This window comes from Mandrillus leucophaeus, unplaced genomic scaffold, assembly GCF_000951045.1.
Source record: "Mandrillus leucophaeus isolate KB7577 unplaced genomic scaffold, Mleu.le_1.0 Scaffold216, whole genome shotgun sequence".
In the NCBI taxonomy this organism is placed as follows: Eukaryota; Metazoa; Chordata; class Mammalia; order Primates; family Cercopithecidae; genus Mandrillus; species Mandrillus leucophaeus.
In genome coordinates, this window is record NW_012102210.1 from 2,915,800 (window position 1) to 2,941,872 (window position 26,073).

The window sequence follows — 26,073 nt, forward strand, 5'->3', positions numbered from 1 at the left end:
CTTAGCCTCCCAATTAGCTGGGATTACAGGTGTGTGCCATCAGGCCCGGCTAATTGTTTTGTATTTTTGGTAGAGATGGGGTTTCACCATGTTGGCCAGCTGGTTTCAAACTCCTGACCTCTAGTGATCTGCCTGCATCAGCCTCCCAAAGTGCTGGGATTATAGGCGTGAGCCACCGAGCCCGGCCCTTGGTGTGGATTTCTTTGGGTTTCCTGTTTGGAGCTGACTTACCTTCTTTAATCTATAAGTTTATGTCTCGTCAAATTTGGAATGTTTTCAGACTTTATTTCTTTGAATTTAACTCATCTTGTTTGCATCATTTGATTGTCTTCTCCCTCTCTATCGCGTTCACACACTCTCTCTCTCTCTCTGTCTCTGTCTCTCTCTCTCTCTCTCGGCTCACTGCAACCTCTGCCTCCTGGGTTCAAGCGATTCTTGTGTCTCAGCCTCCCGCGTAGCTGGAATATTAGGCGTGTACCACCACGCCCAGCTAATTTTTTGTATTTTTAGTAGAGACGGAGTTTCACCATGTTGACCAGGCTGGTCTTGAACTCCTGACCTTAAGTGATCCACCCGCCTCAGCCTCCCAAAGAGCTAGGATTACAGGCGTGAGCAACCACAGCCAGCCTTGATTGTCTTTTCTCAATCAATTTGTGATTTTCCTGGTTCTTAGTGGTAAAAACAAATTTTGATTATATCCTGGACATTTTGGATATTATGTTAGGAGACTTTTATTCCTATTTATAATCTTCTGTTTAGCAGGCAGTTGCTCTATTTAGGTTTTCCATGTAGGTTCTGGCCTATTTATGTGGCTGTGATCCCAAAGATAATTTAGTTTTCAGGGTAGTTGCATTCTGGTCTGTTTCAGTGGTACCTTTGAGGCTCCCACTCAGTCCCTGTTGGTGATGCTTATGTGGGTAGAATGGCCTTCCTCAAGGCCTGCTGCTGCTGTGTGGGAAGGGGGAGATGCTAACCCACAGAGTAGAGAACATTTCCCTGGGCCTGCCCCTGGACCACCTGGTGTCAGTGGGTCACCCACTTGATTCTTGTTGATGGCATTCATGGAGTTAGAAAATGCTTTTCTAGGCCTCCTGATGCATCTAGGTAGGATGCTGGGCCCTGGGATGGAGAACATTTCCTTGAACCTACTGTCTGGGTTTCTCAGCGCTAGTGGACTTCCCATTCAATTTTTGCTAGTGCCACTGGGGAAGGAAAGTGGCTACCTGGGCTGCCTTTTACCACAGGACAATTAGGAGATGGTGGACCTAGGTCTCTTGTTGCTGGCTAGAGGACAAGGAGATGCCAAATCTGTTGGGACTCTCCACCTGGTTTCTGCTGACACTACAGTTCAGGTGGTGCAAGCTTACCTGTTGCTGCTTGGTTGGAGTAGGGTGTGGGGAAATGGGACTGTCTGCTAAGTCTGCTGGGCTGCCCGTTTCTTGATCCTTGGGCTATAGACAGCAGGCTTTTCTTGGACTTCTTTCCGCCCTCCTTCCTTCCCTTTCTCCTTCCCACTATTCCTATTCCTATTTCTATTTCTGGCCTTAGTCCAACAGTGTAGGCCTCTCCAGAGTCCAGCCTCAGATATGACAGTTAAAAAGAAAACTGGGAAAGTAATTGCCATGTTGTTCTCCAGTCTGGAGGTCCTTAGCCAGTCTGCCTTTCACTTTCTACCTTTCAGTCTTTTGAACTGATTGGCTTTTGGTTTCTAGGGAAATGGAGGGAAAAGCAAATTTGTGTCACTTTGTCAGGGAACAGAAGACAACTGGAGTTTCGAAAACTTGACTTCGATGTGCTATTGTCTTTGGTTGTTGGTAGAAATAATCATACGGGGGAAGCGAGGTAAAGGTCTTTCTCAGGCAATATTGAATAAACTCAGGGATCTCAAGCCACAGAATGTGGGGACACCTATGCCATGAAACTTTCCTAACTTTTCTAAAATCTGTAGTCCCTGTCCTGAACTATTAATAATAGCTGACATTTATTGCTTGTTCACATTGCCAAGCATTTTACATATTATTATTGTAATGTACATTAGTTATATAATACAGGTCGAGCGTCCCTAATCTGAAAATCCGCAATCCAAAATAGTCCAAAATCTGAAACTTTTTGACTGCTGATGTGATATTCAAAGGAATTACTCATTAGTGCATTTTGGATTTCAGATTTTTGGATTAGGTATGCACAGTGTATTCTTTTATCATATTATTATGCCATATTGTTTTATATTTGTATCTGACTTATGATGATGGGCGCTGCTAGTATTCTATTTGCTATCTGAGCAAAATGAAACAGAGAAATTAAGTGACTTGCCCAAAGTCCCACTTTCTCTAAGAGGATTTTGATAGCTTCATTCCATATTGTTCTCTCTGTTTTTGAAGTTTTGAATGCCTTTATAACTTTACCATAAACATATCACACCATCAGTTTATACAAATTCTTTCTCAGAGAGGGCACCAATTTAATTTCTATTATATACTTAACACAAATCTTGGCATATGATAAAGGCATGAAAGAGTCTCGATGATTGTTTCCTAACTTAAGAGTTCATCAGTTAGTGGTACGGTACTGGCTGCCTCAGCTTGTTTACAGCATCAGGTAGTAACATAGTAGGAAACAATGCTTTGTGCAAGAAAGGATTTTAACTTCTTCCTAGGTAATACCAACACCCAGGGCTTCAGTTATTTTCTATGACTGATGACTTCCAGTTGTAGGACTCTATCTAGATATATCTTACACTCCAAATGTTTGTATCTGACTACTATGGAATGTCTTCATTTGGATGTCCCAAAGGCATCTTAATGTCAGAACTTTAAAAATGGAACCAATCATCTCTTTAAACCTACTCTTCCTTCTCTATTTCTTTTCAGGGAATGAGTGTCTACTTATTAGCCAAGCTAGAAACTTGTATTCTTCTTTCCCCCTCATCCCTGCCCAATCACTCAATCCCGTTGCTTCTGACTATCAGACTCCCATTCTCTTTTCTGAATTACTGCATTAGTAATGGAAAACTGATCATCTTCTCTGCCACTCATTTTTTGTATTAAGCGAAACTAGTCTGTTTACAGGGCAGACTTGATAATGTTACTTCCTAGTTTGGAGTTCTTGTTTTCCATTGTTAACCTCAGGGTAAATTCTAAACTCCTTAGTACATAGTAGAAGGTCCCTGCTTACCTTCGTAGCCTTATACTTGCCTCTTTTTTCATAGTGAACTACTGTCATTTCTTCATGATGCTAGACCCTCTTGTCTCCTTGATCCCATAGATGCTATTTTCTCTACTTGGAATGCTTCCCTATTCTTTATATGCCCATTTTTGCCTCATTTCTGGTTTTATCCTTTCATTCTGAGCTTTGCTGTCTTTCAGGAAAATGTTTCTGTTTTTTGCTGTTCACCATGACTCTTTAAGAAAGAGCCAGATACTCCTTATATATGTTACTATAGTGTCCTGTAAACAACCTCCCTAATCACTGTCCTTACACTGAATTTAGTAATTGCTTTTTTTCACTTGTTTCTATCTCCCACAGGACTTTAAGCTCTTTGAGGGTAGAGCTGGGGCTTTGCTAATATATATATTTTTGCACCTGGCCGTGAAAGCTGCTCAATAAGTATCTGTTGAATGACTTAATGAATCGATGAATATTAAATGAATTAATGTGCCTGGGTAGACTGGAGAGGGGTAGAATAAGATGGTAGGTTTTGTATTTTGGCAGGGATCAGTTCTCAAGAAAGTGGATCAAATAAATGTAAGTATCATATTTCATTGACTATATGTCAGTTGTAATGAAAGCCTATGCATTAGTGTCTTATCACTATTTTATTGATCTCTAACATGAGGCTGTGTCTGTATGACTTGAATGACCTATATGTCTTACTTTATGTTGTTTGGTGGGTATTGGGGTTTATGTTCCCTGCCTCTAAACCTAATTGATTTTTCTATTAGTTTTCCTGCCATAATTTTTATTGACGCCCAGTCTTTTGTTTAACCTTACTACCTTAGGTTGTTATTTGTTGGGTATCTTCTCCCTTGAAGATGCAAGTTACTCAGGGCAGGGAGGGAACCTGAGTGTGGCTCAGAGTAAGGGAGGACTTTAGTTTGGGGCAGGACTTTGAAGGGTTCTGTTAAAGATGAGGAGCCTAGAAGCAGGATCTGAAATTACATCTTCTCCTGTCCTTGGAAGGGTTATATTTACATCCGCTGTGCTAATAAGAATATCAAAAATTCCTGTTTGAACTGTGATATACTTGTGTTATAGTTTAGTTATGAGAGAATATAGTTTAAGATGATGAATGTTGAAGTAAACATCTTTGAGTTAGGGGTGCACCTATCAGGGTGGTTTGATGACTGGGCATTATTAGGACTAGGGTATAACTTTCCCAGGGTTATTCTGTTAGGAAGTAGTGTTTGGGATTTGATGTTTGAGTACTGGGTTCATGAACTTTTCATAACACCAGCAGTTCATTAGCTTTTTGAAACCCCTGCCCACTTAGGAATGAGGAAGAATGTATAACGCACTTAACCTAACAATTCCTGCTTTCACATTGAAAAAGAACTTAGTGATAGCAACAACAAAATTAGGAATTAAATCATAGGCTATAGTGTTAGCTTGTATATGTGATTTTTGTGTTATAAAACAGTGCCCTATTATCTTTTGAAACTAAGCAATTTTATTACATTTAACTTGATTTTGTATTGCAAGTTATTTACATGGCATACATTTATCAACAGGACGACATTAATGAATTATCAGTATGCAGGAACTTTGGAAGGGTTATATTTACATCCGCTGTGCTAATAAGAGTATCAAAAATTCCTGTTTGAACTGTGATATACTTGTGTTATAGTTTAGTTATGAGAGAATATAGTTTAAGATGATGAATGTTGAAGTAAACATCTATGAGTTTACTGAGGGATTAACCAAATACAGCAAAATTAAAATTAGTTATCAATAATTAATAATTAGGAACTTATAAAAATGATATAGTAATTAGAAAGCAAGAATAACAGCAATGATGACAAAGACCCATTTAAAATATCACTGGTGTCTTTTTAAAAACTACATGAATTTGTGTTTACTTCTCTGTACATACAATAGGTGCTTTTGCCAGACTTCTTTTTTAAAAAAACTTTTTTATTTTTAATTTTTATGAGAACATAGTAGGTGTATATATTTATGGGGTACGTGAGATATTTTGACACAAACATACGATATGCAATAATCACATCAAGGTAAATGGTGTATCTGTCACCTCAAGCATTCATTATTTCTTTATGTTGTGAAAAGTACAGTTATACTCTTTTAATTTAAAATGTGTTATAAATAATTGTTGACTGTAGTCACATTCTAACTACATTTTTGTACCCATTAACCATCCTCCCCACTACCTTCCTAGCCCCATTACAGACTTATTAGTGACTGAATTAGAGGGCTCAAAATTAGAGCTATAGTAATTTATTTGTGTGTGCTAGTATTAAAACCCATAATAATTCACTTGGAATGATTACTGGTAAGAGGCTCTTAGTCATATGTAAAATGGAAGTATGGAATTGTACCTCATTTTGTCTGTAAGAAATAAAGGGCTCGCTTATTCTTCTTATGCCAGTATATACTTGGGGAAATAAAATTGTACTGTCTTTATCACCTAAGGAAGCCTTCTGTGTTACTAAGCACCTTAGTATGGAGAAGAGTTCTTGAGTAAGTTGTACCCAGTTGTTAGTCTTAATGTCATCTCTAGGAGGCATACAGTTCCGACGAATATACAACTTTGGTATAGTATAGTCTTTTTCTGGCAGCCATGTTCCTCTTCTTGGTCGAAACTTACCTCTTCAACTCACCCCTACTTCTGAAAATGAATCTCCAAAGATTTGATCAGTATATAGTAATATTGTAACACTCACGCTTAGTGTATTCTTCTTTCCCAGGGCTGAGAGAATAATAAGCACTCTGAAAACATACCATTTTTCATCATGAACTCCTTACTTACATAGACATATTTTAAAATTCATAATTAGTGGATTTGTGATCACCATTCTTCTGACAGTTTGACATTTATGTCCTTAACTTTATATAGAACTGACAAGAATTCTTCTTTAACATCATGCATCTCCTCCTGCACTTTTAACAGCTTAACCTATAGTTGTTCTTCCAGTTTTCTTTACTAGTCTTTTCCTTTACCCCTGAGGTTAAGAAGACCTTATCTTATGTAACCTTCTGGATCCTTCAAGGACCTGGACTGTACATCTTAACTCCTTAGCTATTTATGTCATTTGTCCCCATTCATGGTGTCACTAATAATTTGTAATGGCCAAAGGGATGTAAAAACTTTGAGAAATTAGGAAATCATTTAGAAAAACAAGGTTCTGTTTTGTTAATCTGTTTTGGTTTATTAACTTCTAGAGCCTCTTCTGTTTCCTTACAAAAAACTTTTCTTATTTTCTTTAGACCCAGCAGGCAAGAACCTCACAAAATTTTGTAACCCATATTCCTTCTCAAGTTACAGTGCATGTTGCATTTTTAAATTTTTTACTTTTCTTGAAGAGTTAATACTTGATACTTCTAGTTCTTTACTTTAAAATTCACTCCTCTACCCATTTCATTCTATATTCAGCTCCTTTGGAGCTCGTCAGTGGCCATAGAAAGCCAGTCAGTTGTAGTGGAAAGAGCTCAGAATTTGGATTTAGAGTTCAAGGGTTAACGTACCAGTTTTTGTCACTTACCCACCTACAATTCTAGAAAAACTATGTATCTTTGCACTTAAAATGTGATCTGAGGACCAATAACATTGGGCATCCCTGGGGAGCTTGTTAGAAATGCAGAATTTCAGGTCCCACCCAGACCTACTGAGTCAGAATCTGCAAGTTAACAAGATCCCAACACTGAGAAGCACTATTACATGGTCGTCTTTGCAACTCGGTTTCCCTATACGTAAAGTATGGATAATACTTGCTCTATATATCAATCATCTTAACATCATCTGACACATCATATGTTTTACCAATTTATTGTCAGCCTCCTTCTGCTGGAATACAAATAAGCTCTGCGAGGTAGGGATTATTGTCTGTTCGTTTATTGCTGTATGTAGAACAGTGCCTAGCACATAATAAGCATTCATGTATTTTGAATGAACAATGAATGAATGGACAGCTTGTCAAATCCTGTCATTTCTGTTGCAGTCACTTACTTTACACTGCTGTTTAAAACTGCTTTCATTTCATATGGAAACGTTCGTTGGATTGTGCAACCCAGATTTTTACATTCCCTTCTCACTCATCTTGAAAACTTTAAAACTGTAAACAACTTGCCATGCCATATGGAATTAAGTTCAAACTCTTCAGAGTAACCTTTAGAGTCTTTTTCAGTTTTATGTACTTAAATATATATACATTATACAGGGTGCATTTGCTGGGAGAGTCCTTCAAACTCACTGCATGCATAGCATCCCTGTAGGCCATATTGTACTGCCCCTGTGGGACTTTGTGTGCAAGAGGAACCTGTGAAAATAAGCTGATGATCCTTTGCTGTACCAGGGATCATAAAGTCTTTTGTCTCTGACTGAAGACCTTATGTCTTATGCTAGCCTACAAGACACAATAACAGATTGTAAGTAGGGTGGAATCAAATCCTAGACGCAACAGCATTATCTCATCTCATTGATAATTCTCTAAAAATCCAAGTTTTAAGATCCTTATAATATTTCATCTGCTGGATATACTATTGTTTATAACCATTACTCTGTTGTTGAAGATTTAAAATATTTTTACTTTAGTTTTCTAATTAATATATTTGTGTGCAAATATTTGTCTCCTTTGATGGCTGTTTCTTTAGGATTCATTTCTAGGAGCTTTTTAAAGGCTCAAAGCTTGCGTTTTTTCAGCACATAGAATTTAAAATAGAAAATTTTATATAATATTAACAAATCTCTTTTTCTTTAGGAGATGCTTCTAAAGGAGGCATAGCTAAAGTTACTCAATCCAACTTGAAGTCAGGCATCACTACCACTCCTGTTGATTCAGACATTGGATCTCATTTATCCTTGTCCCTTGAGGACCTGTCTCAGTTGACTGTAAGTTCTCCTCTAGAAACTACTACTGGTCAACACACCAGTACTCTCAACCAAAGGCCATTAGCGGATACTCATCTAACTGAAGAGACTCTGAAAGTCACAGCTATTCCTGAACCAGCTTACCAGAAGACTGCAACACCAACAGTACTCTCTAGTTCCCACTCACACAGGGGGAAGCACAGTATTTTCTACCAGCAGGGCTTGCCAGACAGTCATCTAACTGAAGAGGCTTTGAAAGTTTTAGCTGCTCCTGGACCAACTGACCAGACAACTGGCATACCAACTCTAACTTCTACTTCCTACTCACATAGAGAGAAGCCTGGTATTTTTTACCAACAAGAGTTACCAGAGAGTAACTTAACTGAAGAGCCTTTGAAAGTTTCAGCTGCTCCTGGCCCAGTGGAGCAGAAAACTGGAATACCTACAGTATCCTCTACATCCCACTCACATGGAGAGGACCTCCTCTTTTTCTATCGACAGACCTTGCCAGATGGTCATCTAACTGATAAGGCTCTGAAAGTTTCAGCTATGTCTGGACCGGCTGACCAGAAGACTGGGACAGCAACAGTACTCTCTACTCCCCACTCACATAGAGAGAAGCCTGGTATTTTTTACCAACAAGAGTTCCCAGATAGTCATCAAACTGAAGAGACTCTTAAAGTTTCGTTCACTCCTGGACCAGCTGACCAGAAGACTGAGATACCAGCAGTACAGTCTAGTTCTTACTCACAGAGAGAAAAGCCTAGTATTTTGTACCCACAGGGGTTAGCAGACAGTCATCTACCTGAAGAGGGTCTGAACGTTTCAGCTGTTGCTGGACCAGCTGACCAGAAGACTGGCCTACCAACAGTACCCTCTAATGCATACTCACACAGAGAGAAGCTCCGTATTTTCTACCAACAGGCCTTGCTGGACAGCCAACTACCCGAAGAGGTTCTGAAAAATTCAGCTGTTTCTGGACCAGCTGACAGAAAGACGGGGACACCAACTGTAACCTCTACTTCCTCTGTGTCCTCTTCACTTGGAGAAAAGCCTGGTGCTTTCTATCAGCAGACCTTACCCAATAGTCATCTAACTGAAGAGGCTCTGAAAGTATCAGTTGTTCCTGGACCCAGTGATCAGAAGACTGGGATACCCTCAGCACCATCTAGTTTCTACTCACACAGAGAGAAGCCCGTTATTTTTTCCCAGCAGACCCTACCAGACTTTCTTTTCCCTGAAGAAGCTCTGAAGGTTTCAGCTGTTTCTGTATTGGCTGCCCAGAAGACTGGGACACCAACAGTGTCCTCTAATTCTCACTCACATAGCGAGAAATCTAGTATTTTCTACCAGCAAGAGTTGCCAGACAGTGATCTACCTAGAGAATCTCTGAAAATGTCTGCTATTCCTGGACTGACTGACCAGAAGACTGTCTCAACACCAACAGTACCTTCAGGTGCCTTCTCACATAGAGAGAAGCCCAGTATTTTCTATCAGCAGGAATTGCCAGATAGTCATCCAACTGAAAAGGCTGTGAAAGTTTCAGCTGGCCCTGGACCAGCTGACCAGAAGACTGAGATACCAACAATACAGTCTAGTTCTTACCCACAGAGGGAGAAGCCTAGTGTTTTTTACCCACAGGTGTTATCAGACAGTCGTCTACCTGAAGAGAGTCTGAAAGTTTCAGCCTTCCCTGGACCAGCTGATCAGACGACTGACACACCAGCAGTACCCTCTACTTTCTACTCACAAAGAGAGAAGCCTGGTATTTTCTACCAACAGACCTTGCCAGAGAGTCATCTGCCTAAAGAGGCTCTGAAAATTTCAGTAGCTCCTGGACCAGCAGACCAGAGGACTGGCACACCAACTGTAACCTCAACTTCCTACTCACAATATAGAGAAAAGCCCAGCATTTTCCACCAACAGGCCTTGCCAGGTACTCATATACCTGAAGAGACTCAGAAAGTTTCAGCTGTTACTGGACTGGGTGACCAGAAGACTTGGATACCAGGAGTACTTTCTACTTTCTACTCACAAAGAGAGAAGCCTGGTATTTTCTATCAACAGACCTTGCCAGGTAGTCATATACCTGAAGAGGCACAGAAAGGTTCAACTGTTCCTGGACCAGCTGACCAGAAGACTGGGACACCAACTCCAACCTCTACTTCCTACTCACACACAGAGAAGCCTGGTATTTTCTACCAACAGGTCTTGCCAGATAATCATCCAACTGAAGAGGCTCTGAAAATTTCAGTTGCCTATGAACCAGTTGACCAGACAACTGGCACACCAACTGCAACCTCTACTTCCTACTCACAACATCAAGAGAAGCCCAGCATTTTCTACCAACAGTCGTTGCCAAGTAGTCATCTAACTGAAGAGGCACGGAAAGTTTCAGTGGTTCCTGGACCAGCTGACCAGAAGACTGGGATACCAAGTTTACCCTCTACTTTCTACTCACACACAGAGAAGCCTGGTGTTTTCTACCAACAGGTCTTGCCAGATAATCATGCAACTGAAGAGGCTCTGAATATTTCAGTTGCCTATGAACCAGTTGACCAGACAACTGGCACACCAACTGCAACCTCTACTTCCTACTCACAACATAGAGAGAAGCCCAGCATTTTCTACCAACAGTTGTTGCCAAGTAGTCATCTAACTGAAGAGGCACGGAAAGTTTCAGTGGTTCCTGGACCAGCTGACCAGAAGACTGGGACACCAACTTCAACGTCTACTTTCTACTCACACACAGAGAAGCCTGGTGTTTTCTACCAACAGGTCTTGCCACATAGTCATCCAACTGAAGAGGCTCCGAATATTTCAGTTGCCTATGAACCAGTTGACCAGACGGCTGGCACACCAACTGCAACTTCTACTTCCTACTCACAACATAGAGAGAAGCCCAGCATTTTCTACCAACAGTCGTTGCCAAGTAGTCATCTAACTGAAGAGGCAAAGAACGTTTCAGCAGTTCCTGGACCAGCTGACCAGAAGACTGGGACACCAACTTTACCCTCTACTTTCTACTCACACACAGAGAAGCCTGGTGTTTTCTACCAACAGGTCTTGCCACATAGTCATCTACCTGAAGAGGCTTTGAAAGTTTCAGTTGCTCCTGGACCAGTTGACCAAACGATTGGCACACCAACTGTAACCTCTCCTTCCAGCTCATTTGGAGAGAAGCCCATTGTTATCTACAAACAGGCCTTTCCAGATGGTCATCTACCTGAAGAGTCTCTGAAAGTTTCAGTTGCTCCTGGACCAGTTGACCAGACAACTGGCTCACCAACTGTAACCTCTCCTTCCTACTCGCAACATAGAGCAAAGCCTGGCAGTTTCTACCAGCCGGCATTGCTAGGTAGTCAAATACCTGAAGAGGCTCTCAGAGTTTCATCTGCTCCTGGACCAACTGACCAGACAACTGGCGTACCAACCATAACCTCTACTTCCTACTCACTTGGAGAGAAGCCCATTATTATCTACAAACAGGCCTTTGCAGATGGTCATCTACCTGAAGAGGCTCTGAAAGTTTCCATTGTTTCTGGACCTACTGAAAGGAAGACTGAGATACCAACAGGACCTTTAGGTTCCAGTGCACTTGGAGAGAAGCCCCTTACTTTCTACCAGCAGGCTCTGTTAGACAGTCCTCTAAATAAAGAAGTTGTGAAAGTTTCAGCTGCTCCTGGACCAGTTGACCAGAAGACTGAGACAATACCAGTATATTCTACTCCCTACTCAAATAGGGGGAAGCCCGTCATTTTCTACCAACAGACCCTATCAGACAGTCATTTACCTGAAGAAGCTCTGAAAGTTCCACCTGTTCCTGGACCAGATGCCCAGAAGACTGAGACACCATCAGTATCCTCTAGTTTATACTCACATAGAGAGAAGCCCGTTGTCTTCTACCAACAAGCCCTGCCAGACAGTCAGCTAACTAAAGAAACTCTGAAAGTTTCAGCTGTTCCTCAACCAGCTGACCAGAAGACTGGGTTATCTACTGTAACCTCCTCTTTCTATTCACATACAGAGAAGCCTAATACTTCTTACCAACAAGAGTTGCCAGATGGTCATCTAACTGAAAAGACTCTGAAAGTTTCAGATGTCCCTGGACCAGCTGACCAGAAGAGTGGGTTATCGACAGTAACCTCTACTTCCTACTCACACAGAGAGAAGCCCATTATTTCCTACCAGCAAGAGTTGCCACGTTTTACTGAAGCAGGTTTGAAAATTTTAAGAGTTCCTGGACCAGCTGACCAGAAGACTGGAGTAAACGTTCTGTCCTCTAATTCCTACCCACAGAGAGAGCAGTCTGTCATTTCTTATCAGCAGGGGTTGCCAGATCTTACTGAAGTAACTTTGAAAGCAGTAGGGGTTCCTGGGCCTGCTGACCAGAAGACTGGGATACAAATAGCATCCTCTAGTTCCTACTCAAATAGAGAGAAGCCCAGTATTTTTCATCAGCAGGAGTTGCCAGATATTACTGAAGAAACTTTCAATGTTTTTGTTGTTCCTGGACAAGGTGACCAGAAGGCTGAGATACCAACAGTACCTCTAAGTTACTACTCACATAGACAGAAGCCTAGTGTTATCTCTCAACAGGAGTTGCCAGACAGTCATCTCACAGAAGACGCTCTGAAAGTTTCACCTGTTTCTATACCAGCAGAGCAGAAGACTGGGATACCAATAGGACTGTCTAGTTCCTACTCACATTCACATAAAGAGAAACTCAAGATTTCAACTGTGCACATACCAGATGACCAGAAAACTGAGTTTCCAGCAGCTACCCTTAGTTCCTACTCACAAACAGAGAAGCCCAAGATTTCAACTGTGATTGGACCAAATGACCAGAAGACTCCATCCCAGACAGCTTTTCATAGTTCCTATTCTCAAACAGTAAAGCCCGATATTTTATTTCAACAGCAGTTGCCAGATAGAGATCAAAGTAAAGGTATTCTAAAGATTTCAGCTGTCCCTGAACTAACTGATGTGAATACTGGAAAACCAATACCTCTCTCTAGTTCTTATTTTCACAGAGAGAAATCAAGTATTTTCAGTCCACAGGAATTGCCAGGTGGACATGTAACTGAAGATGTGCTGAAGATTTCAACAATTCCTGGACCACCTAGTCAGAAAACAGTATTACCAACAGCTCTTCCTAGTTCCTTTTCACACCGAGAGAAACCCGATATTTTCTATCAAAAGGATTCGCCAGATAGACGTCTAACTGAAGATGCTCTAAAGATCTCAAGTGCTCTTGGGCAAGCTGATCAAATTACTGGATTACACACAGTTCCCTCTGGTACTTACTCACATGGTGAGAATCACAAGCTTGTTTCAGAACATGTCCAAAGGCTGATAGATAATTTGAATTCTTCTGACTCCAGTGTTAGCTCAAATAATGTGCTTTTAAATTCTCAGGCTGATGACAGAGTTGTAATAAATAAACCAGAATCTGCAGGTTTTAGAGATCTTGGCTCTGAAGAAATCCAGGATGCAGAAAATAGTTCTAAAACTCTTAAGGAAATTCGGACACTTTTGATGGAGGCAGAAAATATAGCACTGAAACGATGCAATTTTCCTGCTCCCCTTGCCCCTTTCAGAGATATTAGTGATATTTCATTTATACAATCTAAGAAGGTGGTTTGCTTCAAAGAACCCTCTTCCACTGATGTATCTAATGGTGATTTGCTTCAGAGACAGCCATTCACAGAGGAAAGCCCAAGCAGCAGGTGCATACAGAAGGATATTGGCACACAGACGAATTTGAAATGCCAGAGAGGCATTGAAAATTGGGAGTTTATTAGTTCAACTACAGTAAGAAGTCCTCTACAGGAAGCAGAGAGCAAAGTCAGTATGGCATTAGAAGAAACTCTTAGGCAATATCAAGCAGCCAAATCTGTAATGAGGTCTGAACCTGAAGGGTGTAGTGGAACCATTGGGAATAAAATTATTATCCCCATGATGACTGTCATAAAAAGTGATTCAAGTAGTGATGCCAGTGATGGAAATGGTTCCTGCTCGTGGGACAGTAATTTACCAGAGTCTTTGGAATCAGTTTCCGATGTTCTTCTAAACTTCTTTCCATATGTTTCACCCAAGACAAGTATAACAGATAGCAGAGAGGAAGAGGGTGTGTCAGAGAGTGAGGATGGTGGGGGTAGCAGTGTAGACTCACTGGCTGCGCATGTGAAAAACCTTCTGCAATGTGAATCCTCACTGAATCATGCTAAAGAAATACTCAGAAATGCAGAGGAAGAGGAAAGCCGGGTACGAGCACACGGTAAGAAAAAAGGTTCAGGCTTATAAACGTTATAGCTTAATAATTTGTTTAAAGTTAGATATTTATGATTTGAGGGTGCCTAGCCAATGAAAAATAAAAACAAGATCAGGAAAAAAAAGAATTGTTAGAGTGATTATATTTCTTCTTACAATCCATAAAAAGTCTATTTAACCAATAATGTAGTTAAGTTACAGTATTAGTACCAGCCTAAATTTAGGTTCTTGTTTTTAGGAGAAGTAGATTCTGTTGTATGGCAGAGAGTAAAGAGGTCGCTTGGCTCCTGAGCTCCTAAAGCTATCATGTTTCCCTAATCCTCCCATTATAGTATCCTTATTGTGAAGGCAGAAAAAGCCTCCAATTTGCTGTGCTCTAAATTGCTTTTTGTCCTAAAACTACATATATTTTCTCTTTCCCTTTTCTAATAAAACTCTTGGTGGTGTTCTCAGACATTTGAAAAAAAATCAATGCATTTTATACTAAAACTTGGATTAGAGGTTTAAAAGAGAATATTTACAAATCTCATTACTTTCTAATAGAATTCCATTAAAAACAAAAATCTGTAAGACAATATGGGGAATATATTTTGGGAGGCAATTTAAAAGCAATTTAGGCCTACCTAGAAATTGTCCCTTGAGGTTAACTTCCTACACTGTTCCTTGCACCTTTTTATTCTAAAAAAAAAACCCTCCGAGTTGTATTTATTACTTTTATAAATTGTAATTGTAGCAGGAACTAAAGGGAGAGGCAAAGGGACTCTTGATTAGAAGGAGGATTAAGATAAACATGATTGAATACCAGATTTAAAGTGGCTTTTTTGTAGAATTATCTATAGAGCATGGCTTAAGAAAATCAGACTTTGCAGTGAAATGATCTCTGTCAAGAATTTCTGATAGGTTGTCATAGTTAAGAAGACATACTAAGTATTGCGGTGGGTATTACATTGCATATATTGATGATCTTCTGTGTTCTTGCAATTGTTGCCAAATTATCACTTTTGCATTGTATTATCTCAAGTGTATGCTTTCTCTCCAGCCTGGAATCTGAAGTTCAATTTAGCACATGATTGTGGATACTCCATTTCAGAATTAAATGAAGATGACAGGAGGAAAGTAGAAGAGATCAAGGCAGAGTTGTTTGGTCATGGGAGAACAACTGACTTGTCCAAGGTATAAAAGAAATCTGGAAATGAAAAAAGTAAATATGAAAGAATGGGTGATGGAATTTGGATCTCTTACTTGGGCATCAGTTGAATTGCTGATAATATTTGGCTAAAGTGTAAGGAGCCTTTTTTGGTTTTGTTTTTGAGACAGTCTTGCTCTGTTGGCCAGGCTGAAGTGCAGCAGTGCAATCCCAGTTCACTGCAGCCTTGAACTCTTAGGCTCAAGGAATCCTCCCACCTCAGCCTCTCAAGTAACTGGGACCACGTGTGTGTACCACCCTGCTTGGCTAATTTTTAAATTTTTGACAGAGACAGGGTCTCTCTACATTGCCCATGCTGGTCTTGAACGCTTGGACTCAAGTGATCCTCTTGCCTTGGCCTCCCAAAATGTTGGGATTACAGGCATAAGCCACTGTGCCTAGGGGGGCATCTTAATTTTTCAAAAGTTAAGATGTAAGTATTAGATACTTACAGTCTAGATATGTGAAGTTTTTATTCATTCCAAGTTCATATTTTGAAAAATTTATCTTCTTAGAAAAGTAAGAACTGATTTGCTTGTTTTATCAATATTTTTTAGAACAGAGAAGACTGAATGTCACTGTTATTTTCTCTTGAAAGTGGTATCTTGAAATCTAGATGAAGTCCAGCTGTTTTCAAATGTTTATTTTAAATGCTTGAGTACACAGCTATAATAGCTTATATATAAATGACTTTCATTTTAATAGTACATATTTTCCTTCTATTAACTATTTCATATGTAGGAAAGAGTATATATGAATCATTTATGTAAAAAATAGCAGCAAGTAAATAATAATTCCCGTATATTGACTATCCAGGTTGAGAAATAGAACATTACTAAATACTGTTGAAGTTCTTTGTTTCTCCTTTCCCAGTCATATCTTTTTTATTTCTTATTTTGATATATAATGATTTTCCTGCTCTTCAGTATGGTTTTGAACTCTATAGATGGAATCAATAAGATACATATTCTTTTGAGAACTGGGTGTTTCACACAGTCTTAGGGTTTTGAGCTGCTTCTATGTAGATGTACATAGTTTTCATTTATTCCTTATTACTGTACAGTATTTCAGTGTGTGATTACATAATAATTTATTCATTCTCCTGTGGTTAAGACATTTTGTCTGCTATTTTGCTTAATAATAAGATATAATAATGCCTATCTTAGAGGGTTTTGGTGTGGATTATGTGAGATAATGCCTATAAAATGCTTAGTAGAGTATGTGATATCTAGTTAGTACTCAATAACTGGTAGCTATTATTACTATTATTAATCCTGTAAGAATTGATATAGTTATCATACAAGGATTTCATGGCCTGATTCATACAAAGTTTATTAGAAAACTATTCTCCAGTGATATAGTTTATTTGGATTATCTCAGTTTTGGAAAAGTGTTTGAAAAGTACAAATTAGATTGGATTTTAGGTTTTACATATATGCTTGTGAAAAACAAAATTGACAAAATAATAAGAATAGTAAAATGAACAATTGGTTCTCTTAGCACCATTTGTATATATTCTGCCAAAGTGAGCACTACCTTAGCATCATTTGTTTAAAAGTGCAGTTTTCTCAGTGATTTGTGTTTCCCTATTTTTAAAAATTGTTTTCTTGTGTTCATATTTCCAGATCCCTCAGCAAGCAAGTTGCCTTCCTTTGGGTAGACTCTAGTTTGTCTGTGTTTTTCTTAAAATAAGGTGTCCTGAATTAGATGAAACACAATTTCACTTCTGATCTGACCAGCATGAAATATATTTAGTAATTCTCTTTCTGTCAGTGTACTGTGAGATCTTTAATGGTCACAGCATAATTGGGCATTAAAAAAAAATAACCATTACTACTTTCAAACCTTAAAGCTGTAGGAAAAAAGCAAAACAAAACCAAACCAAAAGCCATGAACTGCTGCCAAGATTTCTATTCTCATGTCTTGTATGTATATAATACTTTTTTTTTTTTAATTCTCTTTTTTTTGAGACAGAGTCTCATTTTATTGCCCAGGCTGGAGTGCAGTGGCATGATCTCGGCTCACTGCAAACTCCACGTCCCAGCTTCAAGTGATTCTCCTACCTCAGCCTCCTGGGTAGCTGAGATTACAGCTACGTAAGTGGTGTGTGACACCACGCCCAGATGATTTTTGTGTTTTTAGTAGAGATGGGGTTTCACTGTGTTGGCCAGGCTGATCTTGAACTCCTGACCTCAAGTGATGCGCCCACCTCGGCCTCCCAAAGTGCTAGGATTACAGGCGTGAGCCATTACGCCTGGCCCTATATAATACTTTTTAACTCTCCTGTATTTCTTTTTATTGCTTTTATATCAGTGTTCAAGCCTGTTGGAATGATTTTTAATCTAAATTTGGTCATTTATTTTATTAAAATATGCCTTTCAGCTTTGTGCCATTTGTATATTTGATAAGTATTTTTATCCAAATTAGTGATAAAAATGTTCACTAAGGGTTATGGATAAAAAGTCTAAAACTTTCGGCTGGGCGTGGTGGCTCATGCCTATAATCCTAGCACTTTGGGAAGCCGAGGTGGGTGGATCATTTGAGGTCAGGAGTTTGAGACCAGTCTGGCCAACGTTTGAAACCCCGTCTCTACTAAAAATACAAAAATTACCTGGGTGTCATGGTGCATGCCTGTAATAGTAGCTACTCGGGAAGCTGAGGCAGGAGAATTGCCTGAACCTAAGAGGCGGAGATTGCAGTGAGCCAAGATCGTGCCAGTGCACTCCAGCCTAGGCGACAGAGGGAGACTCTCTGTTTCAAAAAAAACAAAAACAAAAACAAAAACAAAAAAACAAACGTCTAAAACTTTTGAATAAAGATTACTCTCACACTTATGGTGAGTACTTCATGATACTGTCATTCATCCATCTCATGTTTCACCATCTTATGATTGACTTTCTTCAGTCTATTAACTGAGTAGTTGCGAAATAGATATGCCTTGTTCTTAGGGAACCCGTATTGGCCACACTGTGTACAGTTTTGGACCTTTTTTTTTTTTAACTTAAATATATTAGGATTTCCCTTTAAAACTTCTCTAAAAGCATAGTTTTACATAGGTATATAATATCACGTTGTATAAACATAACAATTTATTCACTACCCTACTGTTGAACATTTATTTATTAATTCCAAAAATACATATTGAATGCCTAATACGTGTCATCAGTCATCTATAGGCTGAGGACACACCACTGAACAAAATAGACAAACACATCATGAGCTTACATTAAGTGAGAGTATATGAATAACAACCAAACAGGTAAAATAAATGTCAGATGGTGGGATAAGAGCCAGGGAGACAAAGCAGAATGGTCAATGCAGAACCTGAGAAAGAGGTATTGAGTTAAATGTCTGAGTAAGGTGAGAAACTAAGGCAGTTATGAGTGACAAGAGCATTCCAGACAGAAATAGCATGCACACAGTTGCTGAGGTAGAGTGTGAAAGGAAAGGGAGTGTTAAAGGAAAGGGAGGAGTGCTAAAGGAAAGGGAGGAGGCCAGTGTGTTTGAGAGCGAGAGTGAAAGGGAGAAGACTAGATTGTGCAAGGCAGTGGTTCTTGACAGGGATAGTAAATGGCTCCCAAAGAGATATTTTGGAAATTTATGTGATTTTTCTTGGGTCATCACTGTAATTGGGGATTGTTTCTGGAATGCAGTAGGTAGGTGTCAGGTATGTTACTATTTCTGTAATGTACAAGACAGTTCCACACAATGAAGAGTTGTCCCTTGTCACATACAGCTTTTGAATGTCCCTGTAGATATTAATGTTGATGAAAAACCTTTTATAAATTATTTCAGTGTTTGTCACGTTTTAAATGATTTTCTTTAGTATAGGGTGTTTTTTCTGTTTTTTCTTTCTTTCATGACTGACATTTTTGAAGAGTACAAGCTAATTACTTTGCAGATTCCACTCAAATTGAATTTATCTGCTGTGTTACCATGATTTGATTCAGATTTGATTTTTATGTAGGAAAGCCACAGAAGTGATGGGCTTTTCATGCTTGTCAGGAGACACATTGTGTTGATTTGTCTCAATACTTGTAATGTTAACTCGACCACTTAGTTAACAGATACCACTAAGTGGTATCTGCTGGTTTGTGTGTTTTACATATTAATTAATAAGCAGTTAATAAATATTATGAAGCGATTCTTTGAGACTGTAAATATCTCTAGTTTAGGATCTAGTGTTTATACTTACCTGAATAATTTATTAATAAAATAGCTTTAATTTGGTGATCGAAAAAAATTCTATCATCACTTCAGCATTCATTCATTGGAATTCTGTGGTAAGTTAAAAGTGTCCCTTCTCCATTTATTTATTTATATCATTATGGGCTCTTGGATTTTTCTTCTCAAAGGGTCACAACCTATCACTATCATTGTTTATTTTTATACTCAAATTACCCCACACTTGCCCATGAGAACCATTTTAAGCTGGTTCCTGTGTGTTTTTCTCATGATCCCATCATTTCATGAGCATTCACCCACTTTCTGAGATAGGAAGATACTCTAGGAATATCTTATATTTTCTTTCCACCAACCCTAAAGCTGTCTGTTTCTCCAAGGGGCCCTGGTTCTTTTTAGCAGAGAATAGCATGTAGAAACTAAGATATGTATGCTTGGTGTGCTTATTGATACTATGATACTGTTGCCTTTATGCCTTTTCAGCAGACGATGTGTACGTACATAATTGCACACACAGCCCCCTCTCCTCTGTATGCCTGTTTCCTTATCTATTACTTTTATTATAAAATGAAAGCTGTGAGTTTATACTAGTACATCCAGTTCCATTCCAGTACTACAGGGTTATTCTAGCCTTTTTTTCTTTCTTTATTTGTAACTCACTTCTCTGATAGTAAGAAACTTGGCTCTCATTATCCTCCATATATTTAGTTACTTGTTTAAATTCCCTTGTATGTTTCTCCCTCAGCCACTCTGCTCATCATGCCTGCAACAGATTGAATTTCTTTCCCAGCCCCAAATCTCTTTCAGCCTACAAGTTTTATATGTAATATAATTATTATTATACCATTCCAGATATTTTTAAATTTCCATTTTGATTTGTTTCAACAGTGAAAGGTGATATATTAGGATAATACCTTCAGTGTGCTGAAAGAAAATAAATTATATCTACCTAGAATTGTGTGTCAGGGAAAATCTGTTTTAAGAATGTGGTAATATAAAAGTGATTTTAGACAATAACAGTTCATTCAACTCTCATTAAAAATTTCTAAGTGGTTACCTCAGACTAAAGGGAAATAATCTAATATGGGAAATTTGTGATGTAGGAAATATTAAAGAGCAAAAGATGTGTTAAGTATGTGGATAAATAAAGCTAAATACTTAAGTATATGAAACAAAAATACTAGGACCTTCATGACTGAGATAAAATGTGGCAGAAACTTAAAATATATGACAACAATATCATACAGGTTTGAAGCTGTATAAATGGAGTTAATCTTTTTCCAAGTTTCTTAACTGGGAAAAAGTTAGGTATTATTTACTTTAGCTTGATAACTATATGTGTTATAATTTCTACGATAACCCTGTCCTCTACATCATACCTTACTACAAAATTAATTTGAGATGGATCATAGACTTTACATTGAAAGGTAAAATAAAGTTGCTTGAAAATCTCTTCATGATGTTGGGTTAGGCAAAGGTTTCTCAAGAACAAAAATACACTATCCATAAAATAAAGGATTGATAAATTGCTCTTCATGAAAATTAAGAATGTCTGGTAATCAAAAGGCACCATGAAGAGTGAAAAGTACAAGCTACACAGTGGAAGAGGGCATTTCGGATACATATATTTGATAAGGGACATAAATCTAGAATATATAAGGAACTCATGCAAATCCATTCTTCCTACCCAAAGACTTCAATAGGTGTCTCATAAATGAAGATATCCAAGTGGCCAATAAGCATTTGAAAACGTTCTCAATATCACTGCCTTTTAGGTAATGCAAATTAACCATAATGAGATACTGCTTCATATCAGAGTAGCTAAAATTAAAAAGAGAACAATACTAAATATTGGTAAAGTTATGAAGCAACTGAAACAGTCATTTATTGCTGATGGGAAGGTAAACTGGTACAAAACTCTTTTTTTTTTTTGAGACGGAGTCTCGCTCTGTCGCCCAGGCCGGAGTGCAGCTCCGCCTCCCGGGCTTACCAAAACTCTTAAAATAATTTACAATTATTTCATAATGGTAAACATCTGCCTGACCTGGGACACTTCATTACTACTTCTTTTTAGGTGCATACTCAAGAAATATCAGTACCTATGTTCAATAGAAGACATGGTCAATAATAATTATAGTAGCCTCAAACTGAGAACTATATAAATGTATATCAGGAGTAGAATAGATGAATCAATTATGCTTTATTCATACAGTGAAATCCTGTGTAGCCATAAAAGAGAGCAAACTACTACTGCCTCAACAACTTTGAAAGCTGTCACACATGTTGTGGTTAGCAGAAAAGCGAGACACAAACGAGCCATACTGAATAATTCCATTCATATGAAATTCAAAAACTAACCAATGGTGAAAAAAGTGATAAGAATGGTTACCTCTGGTGGAGTCAGGTGTGTGTTATTGACCGGGAAGAGGCACAAGAGGTCTTCTCAGGTATAGGAAGTTTTGTATATCTGGATATGGGCAGTATTTACATTGCTGTCAACACATATAAAAAATAAACTGCCTGACTTCAGATTTGTACACCTTATTAATGATTTATTTTATATTAATTAAACAGAAACATTGAACAAGAGATACAACTGAAATAGAAAAGGAACTTTAAAAAGGCAACCATTTCTAATCATAGCAAAAACTTTATAAAAAGCATCAAGGTGTAAATCTAACAAGATTTATGAGATCTTTTATTAGAGAATAGTAAAATTTCTTTTGAAAAGCTAAGTACATAGAGAAATAAATTGTATTTATTAATAAGATGCTATATCCAGCTGGCACAGACTGCTTCAATGAATCAAGGCAGATGTGTCTTTAAATTTTTTTTATCGTGGTAAAATACACATAACACAGAATTTACCTCTTAACTATTTTTAAATGTACAGTTTACTGGTATTAAGTACATTCATATTGTTGTGCAACCACCACCACTACCATCCATCTCCAAGACCCTTTTCATCTTGTGAAACTGAAACTTTTGCCCATTAAATAGTAACTTCTCGTTCTCTTCCCATCTGCCGCAGGCAACCACCATTTTCCTTTTTGTTTCGTATGATTTTGATTACTCTGAGTACTTCCTATAAATGGAATAATACAGTATTTGTCTTTTGGTGACTGGCTTATTTCACTTAGTCACATGTGGTTCATCCATGTTGTAGCATGTAAGTGAGTCTATGGTAGACAGTATATAGTTGGAGCATTCTGCCAATCTCTGTCTTTTGATTGGATAATTTATTTGCTTTTAAAGTAATTAACGATAAGGAGGAACCTGCTTCTGTCCTTTTTCTCTTTGTTTTCTACATCAAGGTACAAATTTTATGTTCAGATACAATTCCAAACCACAATGAGGATTTATCTTACTGCCCTCTACCTCACAGAAATGCATTCGTAGGCTCCTAAAGGAAACTCTGTTAGATTGCTTGTTGTCAAAAACTATTGAGATCATTTTGGCCTGTTCCATGCTATGAGAATGAGATTCACGCTGTACCCAAGGATTTACTGATCTCTCTTGGCAGAATACTGTCTCTTCTCCTTCTCTTTTCTGTTTGGTAATAGAAGAAGAGAAGAAAAGTTTGAAGTCAATTCTTTATGTCATTTAGTATATGAACCAATAACTCAACACGTTTAGACAAAAAACCATGAAATAAACTTTACTTATACTCTAAAATAAACCAAACCAAACTACAAAAGTAGTAAGAAGGAAATTATAAAATAAAATCTATCAATTAACTAGAAAACAGAAAAATAGAATTGAGCATTAAAGTCTAGATTTGGACCTTGGAAAAATTCCAAATCAAAAGAAAGCTCTGACTAGCTAGAAGAGGAGAAGGAAAAACATAAATGTTATAAATGAAAAGGAGCATGCCAGATAATACCACTGAGAAAATTTGAAATAATGAGAGAAAATAAAGTATAACTCTTTTCTTGTTAGGTATAAAATTTTCATGAAATGACTGATTTTCTTAGATAATGTAATTAAACAGAAATGTGTAATAGAGTAAACATGACTGAGAGAGAAAAACTTTATTGATCAAACATTTGGCTTCCAAGTAAAGCACCTGACCTGGCTCAATATTAGGTAACATTATGGAGTATTTGCTGGGTGTGATAATGACATTGTGGTTATATAAGTGAATTATTTAGGGTTGAAGTGTCAAATCACAGTGTCTTTGTGGAAGGATAAAGCTTTGTGGAGGGATAGGGGAAATTGTTCGACAGTTGTTGAATCTAAGTAGAAGGAATTCACATGTTTATTTTAACATTCTATCAACTTTTTGGTATATTCTTAACAAAAAGAAAAAAACAATGCCTGACTTAGATGTTTATGTGGGTGACTCAAGCTATCAGGTAATGGATAACTCCTGTGCTATATAAAGAGCTCCAATACACTAATAAAAACTTCCTAATTTATTTGAGAACATTAACAAAAACCTCAGAAGACATACCTGAAATTATGAATCTTTCACATCAGTGTGATGTCTCCACTTTTATTTCTAATTTTATTTATTTGAGTCTTCTAGTTTTTTCTTAGTCTAGCTAAATGTTTAACATTGTTTTTACCTTTTCAAAACTAACAGTTTAGTTGATTTCTTCCTGTTTTTCATTTCTGCTCTAATTTTTATTCTTTCATTCTTTCTGCTAACTTTGGGCTGAGTTTTGTTCTTCTTTTTCTAGTTCCTTGAGGTGTAAAGTTGAGTTGCTTATTTGAGATCTTTCTTCCTTTAAAAACAGACAGTTATCATTAGAAACTTCCCTCTTAGTCCTGATTTTGCTTCATCCCGTAAGTTTTCATTTGTTGTATTTTTGTCTTAAGATATTTTTAAATTTTCCTTGATCTCATCTTTGATCCACTGGTTGTTTAAGAGTGTGTTGTTGCTCTACCGGTGGGATTTGATTGCATGATGTCTCACAAAAAGTTATCCGCTCCCAGGCATGGGTCCCTCAGCTTCCTGCCTCGGAAGCGCAGCAGCAGGCATCGCGGGAAGGTCAAGAGCTTCCCTAAGGATGACCCGTCTAAGCCGGTCCACCTCACAGCCTTCCTGGGATACAAGGCTGGCATGACCCACATCGTGCGGGAAGTTGACAGGCCAGGATCCAAGGTGAACAAGAAGGAGGTGGTGGAGGCTGTGACTATTGTGGAGACGCCACCCATGGTGGTTGTGGGCATTGTGGGCTACATGGAAACCCCTCGAGGCCTCCGGACCTTCAAGACTGTCTTCGCTGAGCACATCAGTGATGGATGCAAGAGGCGTTTCTATAAGAACTGGCATAAATCTAAGAAGAAGGCCTTTACCAAGTACTGCAAGAAATGGCAGGATGAGGATGGCAAGAAGCAGCTGGAGAAGGACTTCAGCAGCATGAAGAAGTACTGCCAAGTCATCTGTGTCATTGCCCACACCCAGATGCACCTGCTTCCTCTGCGCCAGAAGAAGGCCCACCTGATGGAGATCCAGGTGAATGGAGGCACCGTGGCTGAGAAGCTGGACTGGGCCCGTGAGAGGCTCGAGCAGCAGGTACCTGTGAACCAAGTGTTTGGGCAGGATGAGATGATCGACGTCATCAGGGTGACCAAAGGCAAAGGCTACAAAGGCACACCAAGAAGCTGCCCCGCAAGACCCACCGAGGTCTGTGCAAGGTGGCCTGTATTGGGGCATGGCATCCTGCTTGTGTGGCCTTCTCTTTGGCATGTGCTGGGCAGAAAGGCTACCATCACCACACTGAGATCAACAAGAAGATCTTTAAGATTGGCCAGGGCTGCCTTATCACAGACGGCAAGCTGATCAAGAACAATGCTTCCACTGACTATGACCTGCCTGAAAGAGCATCAACCCTCTGGGTGGCTTTGTCCACTATGGTGAAGTGACCAATGACTTTGTCATGCTGAAAGGCTGTGTGGTGGGAACGAAGAAGCGGATGCGCACACTCCGCAAGTCCTTGCTGGGGCAGACGAAGCGGCGGGCTGTGGAGAAGATTGACCTTAAGTTCATTGACACCACCTCCAAGTTTGACCATGGCCACTTTCAGACCATGGAAGAGAAGAAAGCATTCATGGGACCACTCAAGAAAGACCGAATTGCAAAGGAAGAAGGAGCTTAATGCCAGGAGCAGGTTTTGCAGCTGGTGGGGTCTCAATAAAAGTTATTTTCCACTGCAAAAAAAAAAAAAAAAGAGTGTGTTGTTAATTACCACATAATTGTGATTGTCCCAGTTTTCCTTCTGTTACTGATTTCTAATTTTAGTCTATTGTGCTTGGGAAAAAAAGCTTGGTATCATTTCAGTCTTCTTAAATTTGTTTAGACTTGTTTTATGACTTAATATGTGATCTTTCCTGGAGAATGTTCTGTGTGCAGTTGAGAAGACTGTGTATTCTGCAACTGTTAGGT

The 26,073-nt window shown here is 38.7% G+C and overlaps 1 protein-coding gene and 1 pseudogene across 2 annotated transcripts in view; both read left to right on the plus strand.

The window, feature by feature from the left end:
• The window catches only part of ALMS1 (Alstrom syndrome protein 1), a 249,438-nt gene that overhangs the window by 76,108 nt on the left and 147,257 nt on the right, over positions 1-26,073 (plus strand). Inside the window, exons 8-10 of the mRNA XM_011980691.1 lie at positions 7,932-10,534; positions 10,820-14,321; positions 15,354-15,487. Of these exons, the coding sequence (XP_011836081.1) occupies positions 7,932-10,534; positions 10,820-14,321; positions 15,354-15,487 (6,239 nt within the window). The remainder of the gene's footprint in view (positions 1-7,931; positions 10,535-10,819; positions 14,322-15,353; positions 15,488-26,073) is intronic.
• LOC105540170 lies at positions 24,571-25,835 on the plus strand (annotated as a pseudogene). Its single transcript, XR_001006160.1, has one exon. The product of XR_001006160.1 is annotated as a 60S ribosomal protein L3 pseudogene (transcript).